The following is a 17,678-nucleotide window of genomic DNA, read 5'->3' as shown; positions in this document are numbered from 1 at the left end:
CAGCAGACTGTTTTGAGACTGGGCACTGTGAGACTTCCTAAATTGTTCTTCTTCTTCTTCAATATTGCTTTAGCTACTCAGGACCTCCTTCCATTCCATACAAAGTTGGAGATGAAACATCAATTTATGCTGAACAAGCTATGCCTGCTGCCAGATAAGGTTTTTGGCTTAAAAAATAATAACAACTAAAACTATTGCTACTAACCAGAAGAAGAAAGGAGTTGGGAATTTTGTCCACATGAGAGCCCAGTGCTGGAAATTCAAATTTATTATTATTATTATTATAGAGAGATGAGAAAGATTTTTGTAGACAAAAGTTGTTTGTATCTGCTTAGTGCCTGCCTCTCCTTCCGGAAACAGCTCATTGCCTCTATGTTGCTATGGTTACTATAGGGTATCATCCTGGTAGCTCAGCATAGACCCCAGATGGACCAACCCGAGTCCAGCCCTAGGAATTTGGGCTGTGAGCAAAGGGAAGGCTGTCTCTCCTGATGGCTGCATCAGCAGGGTCTGGAATGGAGGAAGTCGGGCTGCTGAGCAAACGCGACAAGCAGCAGATAGGAGTTGTCGCAGCTCCTGGTGTAGATTCCAGGGGGGCTCCGGAGGCCCTGATATGCTTCATGAAACACCCTTCCCCATATCCCCGCAGGGGGCAAATCCCACAGCTTAAGCTAGTTTGAGGTGTATTCCTGTTCCCTGAATCTAAGATTTCCTAATGAACTCTGAGGACCAAAGTTGAAGATACCTTTTAGCTTGTGTAATTCCAGAACGAAAACAATGGGAATCTTGGAAGGGATGACTGCATACATCAGACCATGGCACTAGACATTCCTCCTCAAAAGTGCAGAATGTGCGCAGCTGGCAATCCAAGCCGCCATCTCCCGACAGACCTCGTGTGCGGCCGGAAAAAGAAGCTGCTTCTGGCTCCAGAATGTTCCCTGGGTGTCAGCAGACTGAAGCTGGCACAGGCTCTTCCTCGCAGCTGCCAGCGTGTGCCCGCCCTGTTCCGCCACCTCCAAAGGGAAGAGAGACAAGAAGTACCAGGAGGAGGAGCTGATCCCAAGGGCTCAGACATAAAGTCAACGTCTGGAAAATGATGAGGGCAGCATATGTACAACTATGCTTGACACAACTGATCTATGGAATGTTATAAGATCTTCAAGAGCCCCCAATAAAATAATCTTTTAATTAAAAAACCGTGCAAAACGGAAGCCTGGGGAGGGGCACCTCACATCATAAAAGCATCTCTGAAGTACACATATTTTGCAAAATTTCCAAGACAAGGGGAGCCCTAGTTATAAAGAGCTAATCTTTTCTGCACACTTAACCACAAAGGAGGCAGTGTCCAGACCATTTACACACACCATCACAGTCACACATCTTGAGAATATGGCATGGTCACCCCATTTTGCAAAGGAGGAACCCAATGGTCTAGTACATGTCTTGTCTGAAGTCTCTGATCTGACATTCTGGCCCCCAAAACATGCGTCTCTTCACTATTTAGGCTTTTTTGCTAAGTGCCTAAGGGCTGTTCAAGCAAACTTGGTCTGGGCTGCCTGGGGAGAGCAAACAGAACCATAGTAGAGGCGGCAGTGAGATGGTGTGGGTGAGAGTCCAGCCCTGCACGGCAGGGGCCACCCACCCTGTGCACCTAGGCCTGATCCACCCCCAGAAACTGTGCCCCAAACCACTGATGCACCTTGGTACTCTCAGATCCCGAAGCTTTGAAAACTTTAACACTCCTCTCACTGTGGAACTTCCAGTATGGAAGACGTTTACGGTCTAATCGTCACGTGCTTCTTGCTTTTTCTCATTACACAGGAATATACTCTCACTGTAAGAAACTCAAAATGCTACATAAAAAAGTAAACACTCAGACATTCCCCAAAATATACATACCAAAACCTGTGTAAGGAGGAAACCTGTCACAGAAGGAAAACGCACATTTTTTTCAGTGAGTACAGAAAGGTGCGAAGACAGAGCCCCGTCCGAGGCGGAAACCCCGTGGAACCTGGGGAAATGAGGTGGCCCCTGGAGATGCAGCTCTCCCGGCTTTACTGTGTCACTAACACAGCGCCTCGCCCACCCGAGCTGATCACCATCAGTGGTGCAGTGTATAGCCCTCTACCCCTCCAGACTTTTGCTGTATACCTACTAATATACGAAGGAGGCCTGGTGATGTGGGTGGTTAGGCATTGGACAGCCAGCCTCAAGGTCAGCAGTTCAAACTCAGGTGCTCCAATAAAGATTTACAAGTCTCAGAAATCCTAATGAACAGTTCTGTTCTGTCCTATGTGGTCGCTATGGGTTGGAACCGACTCATTGGTAATGGGTTACTCAGATACAAAACACACACACACAAAACCAGCTCGTTGTCGTTGAGTTGATTCTGGCTCATAGCAACTCCACAGGGCAGGGCAGAATGGCCCCGTGGGTTTCCGAGACTGCACCTCTTTGCGGGAGTCCAATGCCTCCTCCTCTTTCTCCCGCAGATCACCTGGTGGCTTCTAACGGCAGGCCATAATCAGTGTAACCACTGGTGTACTAGGGGCCTTCAAAAGGTTTATGGAGAGATACCATTTCGCCATGGACTTTCAGAAGCTCCCTGGCAGCATCTCCCTACAGATAAGGGCCCTCGGTTGCTTTATTATTTTCCTTGTCTTATCTTCAGTTACTGGTTTAAATGCACACACAGGCGTTTTCTTTTCTGTGCTCCTGCATCATCTGTGCCCACTTACATAATCACAGAGGAGGAAGAGGAGGAGGAGGAGGAGGAGGAGGAAGAGGCAGCAGTGGCGTGGGGCGGCAGGGCAACCCTGGTTGAGAGCACAGGCTCTGAAGCCAGATGGCCCAGGGTCAAATGCCAGAGCCACCACTTAAGTGCAGTGGGACCTTGGGGACGTGGGGATGAGTGAATATGCTTTCTGGTCCTCTGGTGACGAGGAATAATTGTCGCTGTGATCTAGCCCGCCCCTGGCTGGTGGTGAGCCTACGCACGGCAGATGGACTCGTGCTTCGTGGGGTTTCCAATGGCTGACTGTCAGAAACGCACCCCAGCCTTTTCTTCCTAACCTGTCTTCATTTGAAAGCCCTGCCGTGCGGCGTCATAGCAACACACCAGCCTCCACCGGGAGGCTGTCCTGGATGTGCGTGAGGAGGATTGGCAGGAAGCCATCCTGGGTCTCCTGCGGGAAGGTGAGCACACTACCCCTGGACTCCCACTGCCTCACGGGGAACAATCGCAGGCTGGGACGCGAGGAGAAGCAAAACACTGTGCGCAATAGCTAGGAGCCCTGGGAGGTCGTGGTTACGCGTTGGGGTGCAATCTGCACGGTCGGCGGTTTGAAACCACCAGCACCTCTGTGGGAGGAAGACTGGGCTTTTGACTCCTCTGAATAGTTACAGTCTGGGAAAGTCGGGGCGTCACTATGAGTCAGCATCGACTCGATGGCAGAGAGTTAGAGAAGCACAAGAGCTGCTGTAAGTGCTACACACGAGAAACCCATTAGGATCACGGCGGTGGCCTTCCTTTGGTCATTTAAAAGCCTAACTGAAAATGATTTCACATGGAGCAGAAGAGGGGGAAATATTTGCAATATGCATCTCAGACTCAAGACTCTGAAACTGTTGAAACAAACAAAAAGCCTTCAAAACTCAAACTCACTGTCACTGAGTCGATCCCGACACGTGGCAACCCTACAGGGTAGGGTAGAACCGCCCCTGCGGGTTTCTGAGACGGCAACTCCTTACAGGAGTGGAGAGCCTCCTCTTTCTCTCAAGGAGCAGCTGGTGGTTTTGAACCTCAGGCCTTGTAGTTAGCAGCCCAATGCACAGCCACTATGCCACTAGGGCCCCATCTTCCTAATATACAACGGACTCCTAACAAAGCAATTGCTGCATGTTTCAAAGTGCAACAGAACAATGGAAGGAGTTAGAGAGACCATTCATATAGCCAATAAAGTGGACATTATAACGAATCATTATCAAATATTTTAAAGTATGAACAGCATATGAATATAAGCCTCCATGGCACCTAAGAGGTCTGTTCCCTGGTGTCATGTCCCACCCTTGAATGAAGGCAGAACCTATGAAATGTTGGAATATCTCCACCACCACCACCACCACCCTTAGGTTACTAGTCCGCGAACAGTTGATCACGCAGATGGGGTCTGGGGAGACCGGAAGAGGCACTGGGCTCTTCCAGAAATCAGAAGGATTGAAAGATTGAGAGAGATTTAGAAGGAGGGGAATTCTCCGGTGCTGGCTTTGGGAACAAAGAGGACAAGGGTCTGAGAGTGGTCCTTAGACGAGGAGAGGGGCCCCGGCGACCATCAGCAAGAAAATGGGGGCCTGCAAACGCATGTGCTGCCTTCCGCCAGCAACCTGGATAAGATGGGGGCTCAGGGGGACCCTCAGCCCATGGACACGTGGACTGCGGCCTTGTGAGGCCCTGAGTGGAAGTGTTTTTGCAGCAAAAGAACACTAACAGACCTTGTTTCTTTACCTGTAAAGTGAGAATGAGGTTCAAGCAATATCTACACCTGTTGGGACCGTCCTGGGAAGTCAAACTATTTTTAAAGAGTGCTTAACAGGGCAAGTGTCTCAGACAGCCATAACTGAGTGCTAGGAGGGATTGACTGGGGTTAGAATGCAGCTGCCACCGCTGTGTTCCTAATTGCAGTTACAAATGGAGGCATGTTGCTTTTTCAGAAAATTAATAAAGAGGATCAAAACTTTTCAAATTAAATCTGGGGAGTAGGAAATGAGTCCACCTCTCTTTCTCCCTCCATCCCTCCCAGTCTCGGATAACTAAAGGAGCAGCGGCAAATGTTCTGGCAACAAGGGAGGAAACCCCGAGCTCAGCATGGCCCATCCAGTTGGGAACAGATGTGCAAGGAGCCCCGGAGAGAGAAGCCACCTCCGAGCAAGGCGCCCGGGCTCTGCCTCCCTCGCCTTTCTCAACCCTCCCGTCCTGTTCTGGTTTGATTTGCAACATTCCTACCACAGCGTTCCAACCAAAGCCTTCCTCTCCGCCTCCTTCCACAATCGTGTCTTCAGCACCCACGGGTCTGGGGAGAGACTGGTGGGTAACACCACTGGGCCCCTGGCTCCTTAAGGCACAGGCATGAGGTGGGTTGATGGCTGAGGGCCAAAAGAGCCTCCAGTGAATGATGGGGAAGGGCTGAGTCACTGGGAGGTGGCAGGACGTGGGAGCCGGATATCTCCAACCCTGCCTAGACCCGTCTCCAGCCTACATGGTTGACTGTTCGAAATCACCACCTGCTCCGAGGTAGAAAGACTGGGCTTCCTAGTCCTGAAGTGTAAATGGTTATAGTGTTGGAAACCCATAGGGGTCGCTTTGAGTCAGCACTGACTCAGGGGCAGTAAGTTTGGAGGGGTTTTGTTTTGTTTTGAGAATATACCAAAGCAAAAACAGCAGACCACGATAAACAGCACACCTGACCTAACCACCTAAAGACCCGACTCTCTGGAAGCATGCTTAGTCTTGGGAAAACCTCATGAAGCTGGTCGAGAGTCTGACGGGTCCGCTCGTATCTCACTCTGGCACCTACTCGGTGGTAATTGGCAAGGGCCAGCTTTGCATTGTGTCTTGTTTTTTCCCTGTGGTGACTTGCGAGTTTTCAATGCTACCCTGGTGAGAAATGGGCAAGGAGGATGCTCACAGACGAGCACTTACCCAAGTTTATACCTAGCAGATTTCCTCTGCATTGCAAACTCTACAAACCAGAGTTGGGTGAAAAAATTCTCAAAGTCGTTTTAAAGAGGAAACAGCTGAAAGCCATCATGGCCACAGGCAGTGTGACCAGACATCGTTTGCCCAGAATGAAGAGGTGTCCCAAGCTGTGCAATGTTCAATGTTAAAACGAGGGTCTACGTGCGGCCAACTGGGGTGGGTGATCATCCTCGACGTGTTCTGACTTTTGGCTACTCATGCCTCGTGTCCAGGGAAACCACAGTGCCACCGTCACCAAACATTGCCACAGCGGCTTTGAGTCAGAGACTCGGGACAATGACTGAGATCTGTGTTTAAGATATTAAAATACAAACTTAAGATATTAAAATATGAACCGTATCTATAAGAATAGTGTTAGAAGACTTGAAACCCAATCTAAAGGCAGCGTGCAGATTGAGGTCATATGGACGTGAGAGATAGGCATTCGTCCATCCGTCCATCTATTTAACAAATATGAAGCGTTTCCATGGCAAGCACTGTGCTTGACCCAAAGATGTGGCAACAACCAAGAGAGTGATGCCCGAGCTTTCCCATCTAAAAGCTCATTGAGTGCAATAATGAAAACTACAAAGGAGCCTTTCCACCTGACAGCGGTGGCAGAGCATCACGGCTTCCCGGGAGGAGTAGATGCCCAGGTGCAGTGTGATAAGAGATGGTGCTGAATACGGGGAACTGTGGTCTAGTCAAAGGAACAATATCTGCAACATCCTGGACATCAAACGGAGCCCAGTGCATTCCCAACAAATTCCAGCGTCATATTCCCAAGGTTGGTGCTAGAATCCATTTCAGGACAAGGTAGGCCTTTCCATAGTGTTTCCACCACTAGTCTGCCAAGACAGACCTCTTGGCCCAGAAGGGTGGACCTGTCTGATCCTACATCTCTAAGAGTCTACTGCTTTATGATTAGAAGAATTCAATGAATCCCTTTAAAATCTATTAAAAGCTTGTAGACTTAGCCTAGAAAATAAAACTCCTTGAAAAAGTAAAAATGTACTTATGAACAGACGGTACATACCCTGGTTTTTACCCTTCATTGGATATCAGTTCCGTTCACATTAAAAAAGCAAACAGAGACCAGCCACGTGCCAGCCTCATTAACCCCGACACTCTGCTTCTTCACACAGTGTTTCCTATTGTCCATGGCTTGCAGGTCAGGCAAGCTTCCCCAAGCGACCAAACCCAATCCTGCAAGTCAATTCTGGCTCAAGCAGATGCCCTGTGTTACACAGGAGAGCGATGCCAAGGGAAGGTCTTTCTTGAAATCTTTTCAGAAGCCATGTCTTACATGGAGCTGCTGGATGGGTTCTAACAGCTAACCTTTTAGGTTAACAGTTGATTGCAAACCATTTGCACCTCCTAAGCGCCTCAGGCAACAAAGCAAGGGCTTGCTGGGCTGCTTTGATCTGCGAGCTAACGCACAGCTGCTGATGCCAGCCTGAGTCCCCCCAGGTGACAAAGCCCGGGCATTTTCCTAGTGAAGGCGTTGGCAGGTGCTGCCAATGTCACGGGAAGCAGCATCTCTGGAGGCCAGCGCACGCACCCAAGCAGAGCTAGGGGTTCCCGGGGCAAATACTTACCGCTCTGAAATTCCAGGCTCTAGGAGCAGGAAACATGGGAAAGTTGTTCTGCCGCTGCCGTTTGGGTCTAGAAGAGGAGAAAGAGCACATAACCATCATTGACGGGCTAGACGACCACAGAAACCCCCAGCTCCGCAGGCAAAAAGGACGCGCATGCGTGGGTGGCCCAGGCCAGCAAGGCAGCTGCAGTTGTCCACAGCTTTGCAAGTGTCAGCAGCCAAACCAACTCCAAACTTCCCCCTAGCCCCCCAGGAGGGCAGCCCCGAAGCCTGCCCCCCCCCTCTCTTCTCTATTGGATACGGTCACGTGGTGTTTACAGCTTCTGCTCTGCCCGGGAGGCCTGCTCTCCACCGGGGCAGTGCTGCCACTTCCATGGGGCCACCTGGGAGCTCCGGTTTTGAACACAGATGGTCCGCAGGACCGTCAGTCATCGCCTAGCAAGTCAAGACAGGTTTCTTCACCTAGGAATCCCTCGACATGAGTCAATCTTGTCAGAAGGGATGGAGGCAGCTCCGGGGAAAGGGAGGGGAGGGGAGGGGAGGTCAGGAGGGTGGGACCACAGCAGGGAAAGAGAGAGGAATGAGAGGGGTCATGACCACAGGGAGCACCTCATTTCTGAGTTGAACCCAACTAGGGGGTCCAATTCTAGAAGGTTTTGCGGCTCTGTCAGACCTGGACACCACTCTGGCTTGACTCTGTCATACAAAGCAGTAAACAAGAGCCAAGCTCTCAGTAGCCATAGCAGCTGCTGACACGTAGTGAGTACTCAGCATCAAATGAAATTCGGTCAATTCTGAATCACAGCAACCTTATGGACAGAGCCCAACTGTCCCACAGTGTTTCCAAGGCTGTCCGTTTTTATAGCCGCAGGCTGCCACTTCTTCCTTCCAGGGAGCAGCTGGGGGATTCGAACCGCTGGATGTTAGCAGCCAAGCACTTTACCTACCATGCCACCAAGGTTCCTTATGGCACAGCACAGGTTAATAATCTATATAGTTCATTTCACTGAATGCACACTGTGAGTTGAGATGCATTATGTACCCATTTCATCGATTTAAAAAATAAAACTGAGGCCCAAATGTTAAAGTGTGGCTTTGAGCACACAACTGAAAGCAGTGTTCTAATTTCAGTGGTCGGATGGCAAACACCACGCTTTTTGTTGACTGTGTGAACCTAGGTCAGTAGCTTCATTTCTCTGAGCCTTGGGTTTTCTTTCTGCAAAACAAGGAAATTAATACCCATCATACCGTGCCGTTGGAGCCTCGGTGGCATAGTGGTTATGCATTGGGCTACTAACTACAAGGTCTGCAGTTTGAAACCAACAGCTGCTCCTTGGGAGAAGAGATGAGGCTTTCTACTCCTGTAAAGAATCACAGTCTCAGAAACCCACAGGGGCAGTGCGACCCTGTCCTTTAGGGTCACGATGAGTTGGAATCAACTTGATGGCGGTGATTTGGTGGTGGGTTTGGTTTGTGATAGCAGGCCTTTGGCAGCACAGTGAATTGACCGTTGAGCTGCTGACCCAAAGGGAGGCAGCAGTTCTAGCCCACCAGGCATTCCGCAGAAGAGGCTGTGTGCTCCAGTTAAATGTAAAATGTACTCTCTCAGAAGCCTTACCCAGCTAGTCTACTCTGTCCTATGGGGCTGCTAGGAGTCCGAATCTACTCAGTGGCAGTGGGTCTCTGGGACACGTGAGAGGAGATCACTGGATGTCAGCATGGACCCTGGGTCCCTCTCCCTGAAAGCCAGACCCCAACAACAGGGTTCCACCGCAGACCGTGGGTGGACACACAGGCAGCTTACCAGAGCAGTGGGAATTCCCGCCTGATGTGTCTTTCTTTATAGCTGACTCTCTCCTTCGGCTGTTGCTTCTTCCCCCACCCACAAGTCCAACAATAAAAGCCCTGGCTAACGACTCAAGACAAGCAGAGAGCCCATGGGTGGTTATTTACATTGAATACCCTTCTTCCTCCATTAAGTAACATGTTGGCTTAAGGTCGCTTGAAAAGAAATTTCTCCCTTAAAAAAGCCCCACCTTAGATCTCCACAGTACTTCTCCTTCCCTCCCAAGTTATAATCGGGCTGTGCTTCCCAATGACACGACGCGCTTCCCTGCTTCCAAAGCAACTACATGCACCGAACATTTCACATTAACATGCCCTCGTTTATCCACACACAGATGAACACGGGAATTGTGAACAGTGACCGCACTATGAACAGGGACAAATCCTTTACCTGCATAAAGGAAGCGTCACAGAGGCCTTATAAAGCAGGCATTCTGCTTGTATGTTCCAGTTAACCCTGGAACAACATGGATTCAAACGGCGGTGCCAACCTATGTGCAAATTTGTTTTTCTTCCTGTTGCTGTCACGCAGAGTGCTCAGAGGGCGGTTGGCAGTGACCATCACTGTCCATGTGAACTCATCCTTCCAGTACTGCCCATAAGCAGGTGATCGGGGCCACTCCACATGCTGCAGAGATGGTCAACCCTCGGGCTCCTCCCTCAACAACACCGCTCATGGCAAGAGGAATCAAAAGCCATGTGTAAGTGGGCCCACCCGGTGCAAGCCTGTTCAACTCTGCAAGAGTTCCACCCCCTAAGCCCCTCATTGCCCAAGGGCCGGCTATATATTAACCCAGAATAGGCAGGCCGTAGGTATTGGCATACCATTAGGAGCCCTGGTGGTGCAGCGGTTAAGTGTCTGACTACTAACGAAAAGGCCAGTGGTTCAAACCTGGAGGAGGGGGATCAAGAGGGGGAGGGGGGAAGAGGAGAGGGGAGAGGGCAGTTTTCTTCCAGAAGGGTTTCCAGGACTGGGAAACATTGGCCTTTGGGCCATATAAGGCCTGAGAAATTATCAATATCAGGTACCTAACAACACATGCATCACCAAAGAGAAGCAGTTTCAGCCATCACATTAGGGGTGTGCTAATTAAATATTTGATCATTTTAGCTCACAAATGATGTTATAGCCAAATGGCCCTTGGCAGCAAAAAGGTTCCCCACTCCTGGTTTATAGCCTTGGGACCCCTATGGGGCAGTTTCACTGTGTCAAATGGGGATCCTATGAGTCAGAATTGATAAAAAGGCAATGCATATATAATCTATGAGGGGCCTTCCAAAAGTCCATGGGAAAACAGAGTTTTTTAAAAATGGAATTTTCCACAAATTTTTTCGAACTCAATGATACAGTACTATATATTCTATATTATAATATTTACATATAATGTACTATAATGGCATTATAGACTTTCTAATACAAAATACATTATCATGCTGTACCCCAACACATTTCTATATAACGTTATGGTCCAAAAACCAATTCATTGCTGTCCAGTGGATTCTGACTCATAGCAACCCTGTAGGACAGGATAGAACTGCTCCTGTGGGTTTCCAAGACCATAAATCCTTACAGGAGCACAAAGTCTCATCTTTCTCCCAAGGAGCCACTGGTGGTTTTGAACTACTGACCTTGTGGTTAGCAAACCAACCCACTATACCATTATCCCATAATGCTCTAGTGAGCTCACTAGAAAAATGCTCACTAGAACATTGTGGTAGATTGCAATTCCTACTCTCTCATTTTACCGATGAGATAAACTGCGATTCAGAGCATTTAAGCCACTGGCCAGAAGTCACAGAGTGGTCACGCTGGGCTTCAACCCTAGAGTGTTTGAGTCCAGATTATTCCGCGGACAGCCCTTCTCAGTGCAAAGAAGTCCCAGCAAACAGGTGGAGAACGGCTCTGACGGGACTGAGGGCTTCCCGGGAAAGTACCGAGATCGCAGGGCTCACACTGTGCGGCCTCCTAATCACAGAAAACACAGTGGCGCACGTTCACCAATTCTGGGGCAATTATAAATGTGTGATCTTATTTCTTACGCCTGTGTATTTCTTGAGAAAATACACAGCGGAGCACGATCCCACAGCATCTCCATGACGGTGATGGCGTTCATCCAGTCCGCAGCCACTCTCCCCTCCCTTGCTGAGCCGCTCTCCCCAGGATCAGAATCTCACTCTTTAGTTACTGTTGTCAGTTTGCTCCCTTATTGCTACATCTTCAAAGAGCACATGCTCCAGGCAGACACTTCACTGGTTAAGTTAAACCACTATTTGGTTTTAAGAAGGCTTCAGGGGATAATATTAGTTTAACATTTAAAGATGAGCTCCAGGAAATAGGAAACGTCCAGGAAACCTGCTGAAAAAAGCACTGTCCCTAGTTTTAGCTTGCATTCCCCTCCCCTGCATCCCACCACCACCACGGATTCCAGAACATTCACTACATTAAGGACGGCCAGCTGGCATCAAGGAACCTCTCCAGTGGCATGCTTTAGGAGACTGAGTACTCCCCTGCTCAGGAGGGTCTTTTCACTCCCTGGAGCTAGCCACTAAAGCCAGCTGAGGGGGAGGGTTAAAATTAGCAGGAGACTTTTCAGAAACCAGATGAAACCCCATTGCCACAGAGTCAGTTCTGATTCATGGAGACCCGAAGGACAAAGAAGTACTCCCCCATAGGATATTATTCGCTCCCGGCTATAATCATGGGAGCAGACTACTGCCCCTTTCTTCTGTAGAGCTACTGGTAGGTTCAAGTTGTTGGCTTTTCCATTGGTAGCTGAGCTCTTGGTTACTGGGTCAAAAGGAACATCAAAGGACACAATGTTGCATTTTAACCTAACTACATCTACCATCATCGGTGATCCAATGGTCTCTGTCCTTCGACTGTGATCAGAGGGAATTCACTGGAGGCCTACTCCATGTGTGGACCCGGCAGATCGTTTTGGGATTTTCACTGTCATCCCAGCCTTCTGCAAACCGGTGCTTCGAAAATAAGCACTGATACCGTTCCCTTGTTCAGATTTGGATTTTATTATTTATAATCCTTGGATCACCCAAGCTGCTGTACTTCTTCCATGTGGACTTAGTTCATGCCTCACTTAGATGGCTGCTCGTTTTAAGACCAGCCTTTAAGACCCCAGACCCTATTCTTACTGATAGGCAGGCAACATCTGGTTTCTTCATTGCCGTATTGTGGCACCCATGTCTTCAGTGAGCAATTCATAAAGCCAAGAATCAAGGAGGGCCATGTCATAAGAACTAACTGTTCTTAGATTGGCAACCCAATATATTTTAACATAGAAAAAATACATTGAGACATTTTGACATTGTTTATATTATCTGCAAAACGTTTTACACCAGCTGTGTTTCCAGCACTCTCCATCCAATGTGGCGGGCGGCCACCATACCCAACAGCAATATTGGAGAACTATAATGCATGCCATCTCAGTCTCCGACTTTACAAGTTCACTGTTGTGAATTTCAGCAGCTGGTCACCAACAAAATGTAGATTGAGATCAACATGTAAAGTTCCTCCACAAAATGATTGTAGTACCTATCTGAATAGAGACACACACAGAGAATATAGAATAAAGACCAAAGCATCTCACAAAGGCTTTAGGGAGGTCCTCGCAGGCAAAAACAGGGGGCAGCACTTTCAGGCCTCAGCTGTACAAATGACCATCTTAACTGTAGCAACAACTCTCAGTGACAGGGCCCTAAAGACTACAGAATGCTCTAGTCAAACTTCTCCCCAACGAACCGAGAAAGAGGGGTTGAAATGTTTCTAAAACTCATGAAAGTATTATCTTGGCAGCTGTTCTTTTGTGACATGGCTATTCGGGTTATTTTGCTCACGTATCGAAAAAGAAATTAACTTTTCCTATTGAGTTTTAAGAACTCTTGATCTATTTGTGTTCGCCATATTTTTAAAGGGAACCAAAGCTCCTCATTCAATAACAGGGTGAAGTAAAATTCTACGGACTACTGCACAGAGGACAATCTGTCGATATCAGCCAATAGAGCAAGCACCTGTGCAGTCTGGGAACTGATGGCTTATGTGGGATGTTTTATCAGCACCTATAAAAACCAGCCACAATAGAGACTCACGGAATCCCTGACACTCTGGGCCTTGGTCATCCTGCAGGTCCGGAACTGAACTCACCCCTGTGGCTCAATTTTCAGCCAAACAATAGGTAAGTGTATAAGGGAAAAAATAACACTATTGCGGTGCCTCTGCCTTAGAATCATTTGGGATCAAGGTCACAGCACTTACCCAAGGACAAAGTTCTGAAGCGTTAGAAAAGGAAGCAGAGTAGAGACAGGAAACACGGGGAGGAGGTGGTAAGGGTGATGGGACATTGGGGGAGACTGTATTACATGAGATGAAACAGCACGTGTACGAATCATTGAACATAAAACAGATGGTCTACTCTGTAAAAGCACAACACAAAGTTTAAATTTTTAAACAAAATGCAATCAGTCATATAAATAGCTAGATCTGAGGCACCAATTTATGTGACTCAATTGGCAGTGATAAAAATCCCCATACCTTTCAGGTCTCTGAGTCCACCCCCAACCACCCCCACAAGGTTTCTATGCGCGGAGCACCTGCTGCTCCTATTGCAGGGCCAATCACTATGTGCCACGTCACACCTCAGCTTTCTGCCAAACTGTGTCCTAAGAACAAGTTTTCATAGGATAACTGCCTATGGTAATGTCATGGATTGAATGGCATCCCTCAAAAAATATATATTTTGGAGTCCTAATCTCCAGAATGGATGAACATGACCCTGTTTGGAAATAGTCTTTGAAGATGTCATTGGTTCAGTTAACACAGGTCATACTGAAATAAGGGGTGCTGTCCTTCTGGAAGAGGCCATACATGGAGACAGAGGGAGGATGGCCGTATAATGACAGAGTGAGTCCAGTGCCGCCTCCCAATCTAGCCTAGACGGGAGCATGTACATAGGTGTAGGCAAGAGATACAACTCACAACACATGGAGCCCAGGAACAGGAATGGGAACAGAGATACCAAAAGGGTGGGGGGAAGTGGGAGAAGGGTGGGGAGGGAGGGGCTACTGATCCCAATGAATGGCACATACCACACACCCCCCAGCCAGGGGGAAGAACAACAGAAACCAGAGGGGAAGGGAGACAGTGGTCAGTAGGATATTTGAAAATAATTAACAATACACAATCTACCAAAGGGCCACGAGAGTTGGGGGGGGGGTGCGAGGGGGGAGGGAAGAGGAGCTGGTCCCAAGGGCTCAATGGAAAGTAAATGTCTAGAAAAGAATGATGGATATGTTGGATGCAATTGATGTATGGCTTGTAACAAGAGTTGTGAGAGCCCCCAATAAAACGATTTTAAAGAAGAAAAGACAAAGTGAATCATAGCTGTCAGTCGTTTGGAATGCCAAAGGTTGCCAGAAGCTAGGAGGAAGTTATGAACTGTTTCTTTTGTAGCTCCCTCAGAAGAAACCAGAATGGCCAATACCTTAACTTGAACTTGTACCCTCTAGAACCGTGAGACCATGTATCTCTCTTCTTATAAGCAGCCCAGTTTATAGTATTTTATTATGGCATCCTAGGAAATGCACACAGAAGGTTTTCAGTAATTCACACATGGCACCCCAGAGGTTGTGCGGTGTGGCACTGCGTGGGTTGTGCGGTGTGGCACTGTGTGGGTTGTGCGGTGTGGCACTGCGTGGGTTGTGCGGCGTGGCACTGTGTGGGTTGTGCGGTGTGGCACTGTGTGGGTTGTGCGGCGTGGCACTGCGTGGGTTGTATAGTGTGGCACTGCGTGGGTTGTGCGGTGTGGCGCTGCGTGGGTTGTGCGGCGTGGCGCTGCGTGGGTTGTGCAGCGTGGCGCTGCGTGGGTTGTGTGGCGTGGCGCTGCGTGGGTTGTGCGGCGTGACGCTACGTGGGTTGTGCGGTGTGGCACTGTGTGGGTTGTATAGTGTGGCACTGCGTGGGTTGTACGGCGTGGCACTGCGTGGGTTGTGTGGCGTGACACTGCGTGGGTTGTGCGGTGTGGCACTGCATGGTTGTGCGGCGTGGCACTGCGTGGGTTGTGCAGTGTGGCACTGCATGTCCCTAATGAAGGTGATGACAGGACCCCTCATAGGACTGTTGTGAAGACTAAATGAGCTTATTCATGCAAAGCACAGGCCCTGGTACACAGGAGACATATTTTAAGAGTCAGTACCCCTCGGATGATAACTCTGGGAGGGTAGGGCCTGTCTCGTTTGGAGTCTATTGTCTCCCCACTCCCTGCACTTAGGAGGAACTCATCCAATCGCTAGAGAAGAAATGCGTGGTCTATAGCCCTCAGTTGCATGGAACAGCATGGATGGCTTCATGCACACATTGAAAAAACATGCATCCAATGAGCACACTAAGAGAAAGGTGGAGGATAACCATTTCCCTAGTTGAGTCAACTCCCGGGGCCTTCTGAGCAATGGCCATGTTCCTGGAGACAAGCTAGCAGGGGCTGTGGGTCTGTGTGAACCTCAGCATTCTCCTCCCCTAGGCCTCTCTCCTAGGCAGAGCGGAGTCCTAGCAGGCACCTCTGAGCCACCAGCCAATTGTTGAGTCCATTCCAATTCACGGTGACCCCACAAATGTCAGCGTTGAACTGCACCCCCAGCTTCTCAATGTCTGACTTTTCAGAAGCTTTCCTTCCAAGGTGCCTCTGGTCGGGCTTGAACCATCGGGTTTTTGGTTACCAGTGGACACATTAACCTCTGAACACCAGGATTCTCAAATGCAAGCCAGCTCCTTGGTTGAGAGATGTCCATAAACAGCACGGGATGCCCTCGGAATTTCAGCTCGGGCCACTAGGAAGGAGAAGACCTAGGGCACGGGTACATTTTTAGAAAACCACTGAAGAGCTCTGTTGAAAACACATCACGTGCTTGAAGCGCCCCCTGGGCCTCCAAATGGAGTAGCAGCATAACAGACGGTGGAGACTCTACCAGACAGCCGTCCCCAAAAACCTGGAATTGTTTTATTTTGTTTTCAAAGCTATGTATTTTAAGTAGTTTTACAACCGTATCACCTTCAAAAGCCTCTCCATTACATTTATGTATGAAATCTGCAATTCCATTCCTAGAAACATTTTTCAAACTCATGTTTGGAGAGCTGACAGCACCTCCCTTGTTTTTACTTCACCTCCTCTACATTGTCAGATCGCTGTCCGTTCATGCCCCTCTTCATCCGCGGAAACAAAAAGAAGTCACACAGAGTGTGGTCAGGTGAGTAAGGTACGTGGGGCAAGAGAGGCATGTTGTTTTTTGCCAAACGCTGGTGCACTGAGATGGCTGCCTGCGCAGGTGCATTGTGCAGTGGCAAAGCCAGTCCCCGTCTGCCACAAAGCAGGCCTTTGCTGTTGCACTGTTATGCTATCTCTTCAGAACCTCTAAATAAAAGCTTAATAAACAGTTTGACATGGTGGAATGAACTCCAAATATACTACTAGTCAACAATTTTCATATGCTTCAGGAAGTTGACAGATGTCTAGAATGAGATTTGTCATCAATCAACATGTCACCTTTTTTGAAATGAGAAAACCACACATACACTTGAGTTTTCCCAATAGGGCTGTGTTCAACATGACAACAGTTTCTGCAGCATTTTTCCCGAGCAGGAAACAAAGTTTCACAACTGCACGCTGTTCTCTTAAATCAGCCATCACAAAGAAGGAGGTTTGAGAGAAACTGCTTTAATGAAAAAAATTCACTGTGACTGGAGAGAACCTCCCCAGGTGACGCCACTGGGTGCACTAAGTCAGGGTGAATTGCTGGTCGCCATTTTTGTTTTGTTTTTTGTGGGTACCGCCTCATTGAAAGAGGCCATCTAAAAGGACAAACAAGAGTGAGGGGGCCTCCTAGAGGTCAGACAGAGAAAGTGCTCCCAGGAAAAAATGCTCAAGTATTTCACAAGGAGGCAGATGGAGAGATGTCCACAAAACTTGGCAGTGTAGAGGTCTTTGGTGACTTGGCAAGGGGGAGTTAGTGGAATTGAGGGGCAAGAAACAAGAGACTTGCCCAGCAATACCGTAGCAGCAGTATGTGCATGTAGTATGAGTTGTCCTAAAGCCACGAGCGCCCTGAAATCAGCACTTCATGGATGATTGCACAGCTTGTCACAGTCTCCAGACAGCTGGCACACAGTAGACGTTCAACCAATGCAAGGGGCTTCAACAAGTTTGTGAAAAACTCCCAGTATCTTTTCGTTCCATTTTTCTACAAACTTCTCGAAGCCGCCTTGCCTGTGCTAGACATGTCTGATCATGCCTGACATTCGCAGCCAACAGGTCAGGGGTGAGCTTTCCAGAAGGTGGTGTAGACACTGATAAATATCACACAGAAATCATGCCGGGAAGGGATTTTTCACTCCTCTCTCTCAACTTTGCAACTAGCAGTCACACTATGTGGCATGTTACCAGACACACACATATGTGCACACAAAGGTTCCCAGCTACTACCTCATTACTATGTTGA

The 17,678-nt window shown here is 48.5% G+C and overlaps 1 protein-coding gene across 2 annotated transcripts in view; it reads right to left on the bottom strand.

The window, feature by feature from the left end:
- The window catches only part of ARHGEF3 (Rho guanine nucleotide exchange factor 3), a 355,657-nt gene that overhangs the window by 221,868 nt on the left and 116,111 nt on the right, over positions 1–17,678 (bottom strand). For both annotated transcript variants that reach the window (XM_075550009.1, XM_075550011.1), the window contains exon 3: positions 7,333–7,399. In XM_075550009.1, coding sequence (XP_075406124.1) covers positions 7,333–7,399 — 67 coding nt within the window. The remainder of the gene's footprint in view (positions 1–7,332; positions 7,400–17,678) is intronic.

Source organism: Tenrec ecaudatus, chromosome 5, assembly GCF_050624435.1.
Source record: "Tenrec ecaudatus isolate mTenEca1 chromosome 5, mTenEca1.hap1, whole genome shotgun sequence".
In the NCBI taxonomy this organism is placed as follows: Eukaryota; Metazoa; Chordata; class Mammalia; order Afrosoricida; family Tenrecidae; genus Tenrec; species Tenrec ecaudatus.
The sequence above is the reverse complement of the archived record's forward strand: the minus strand, read 5'-3'. Positions and strand labels throughout refer to the sequence as shown.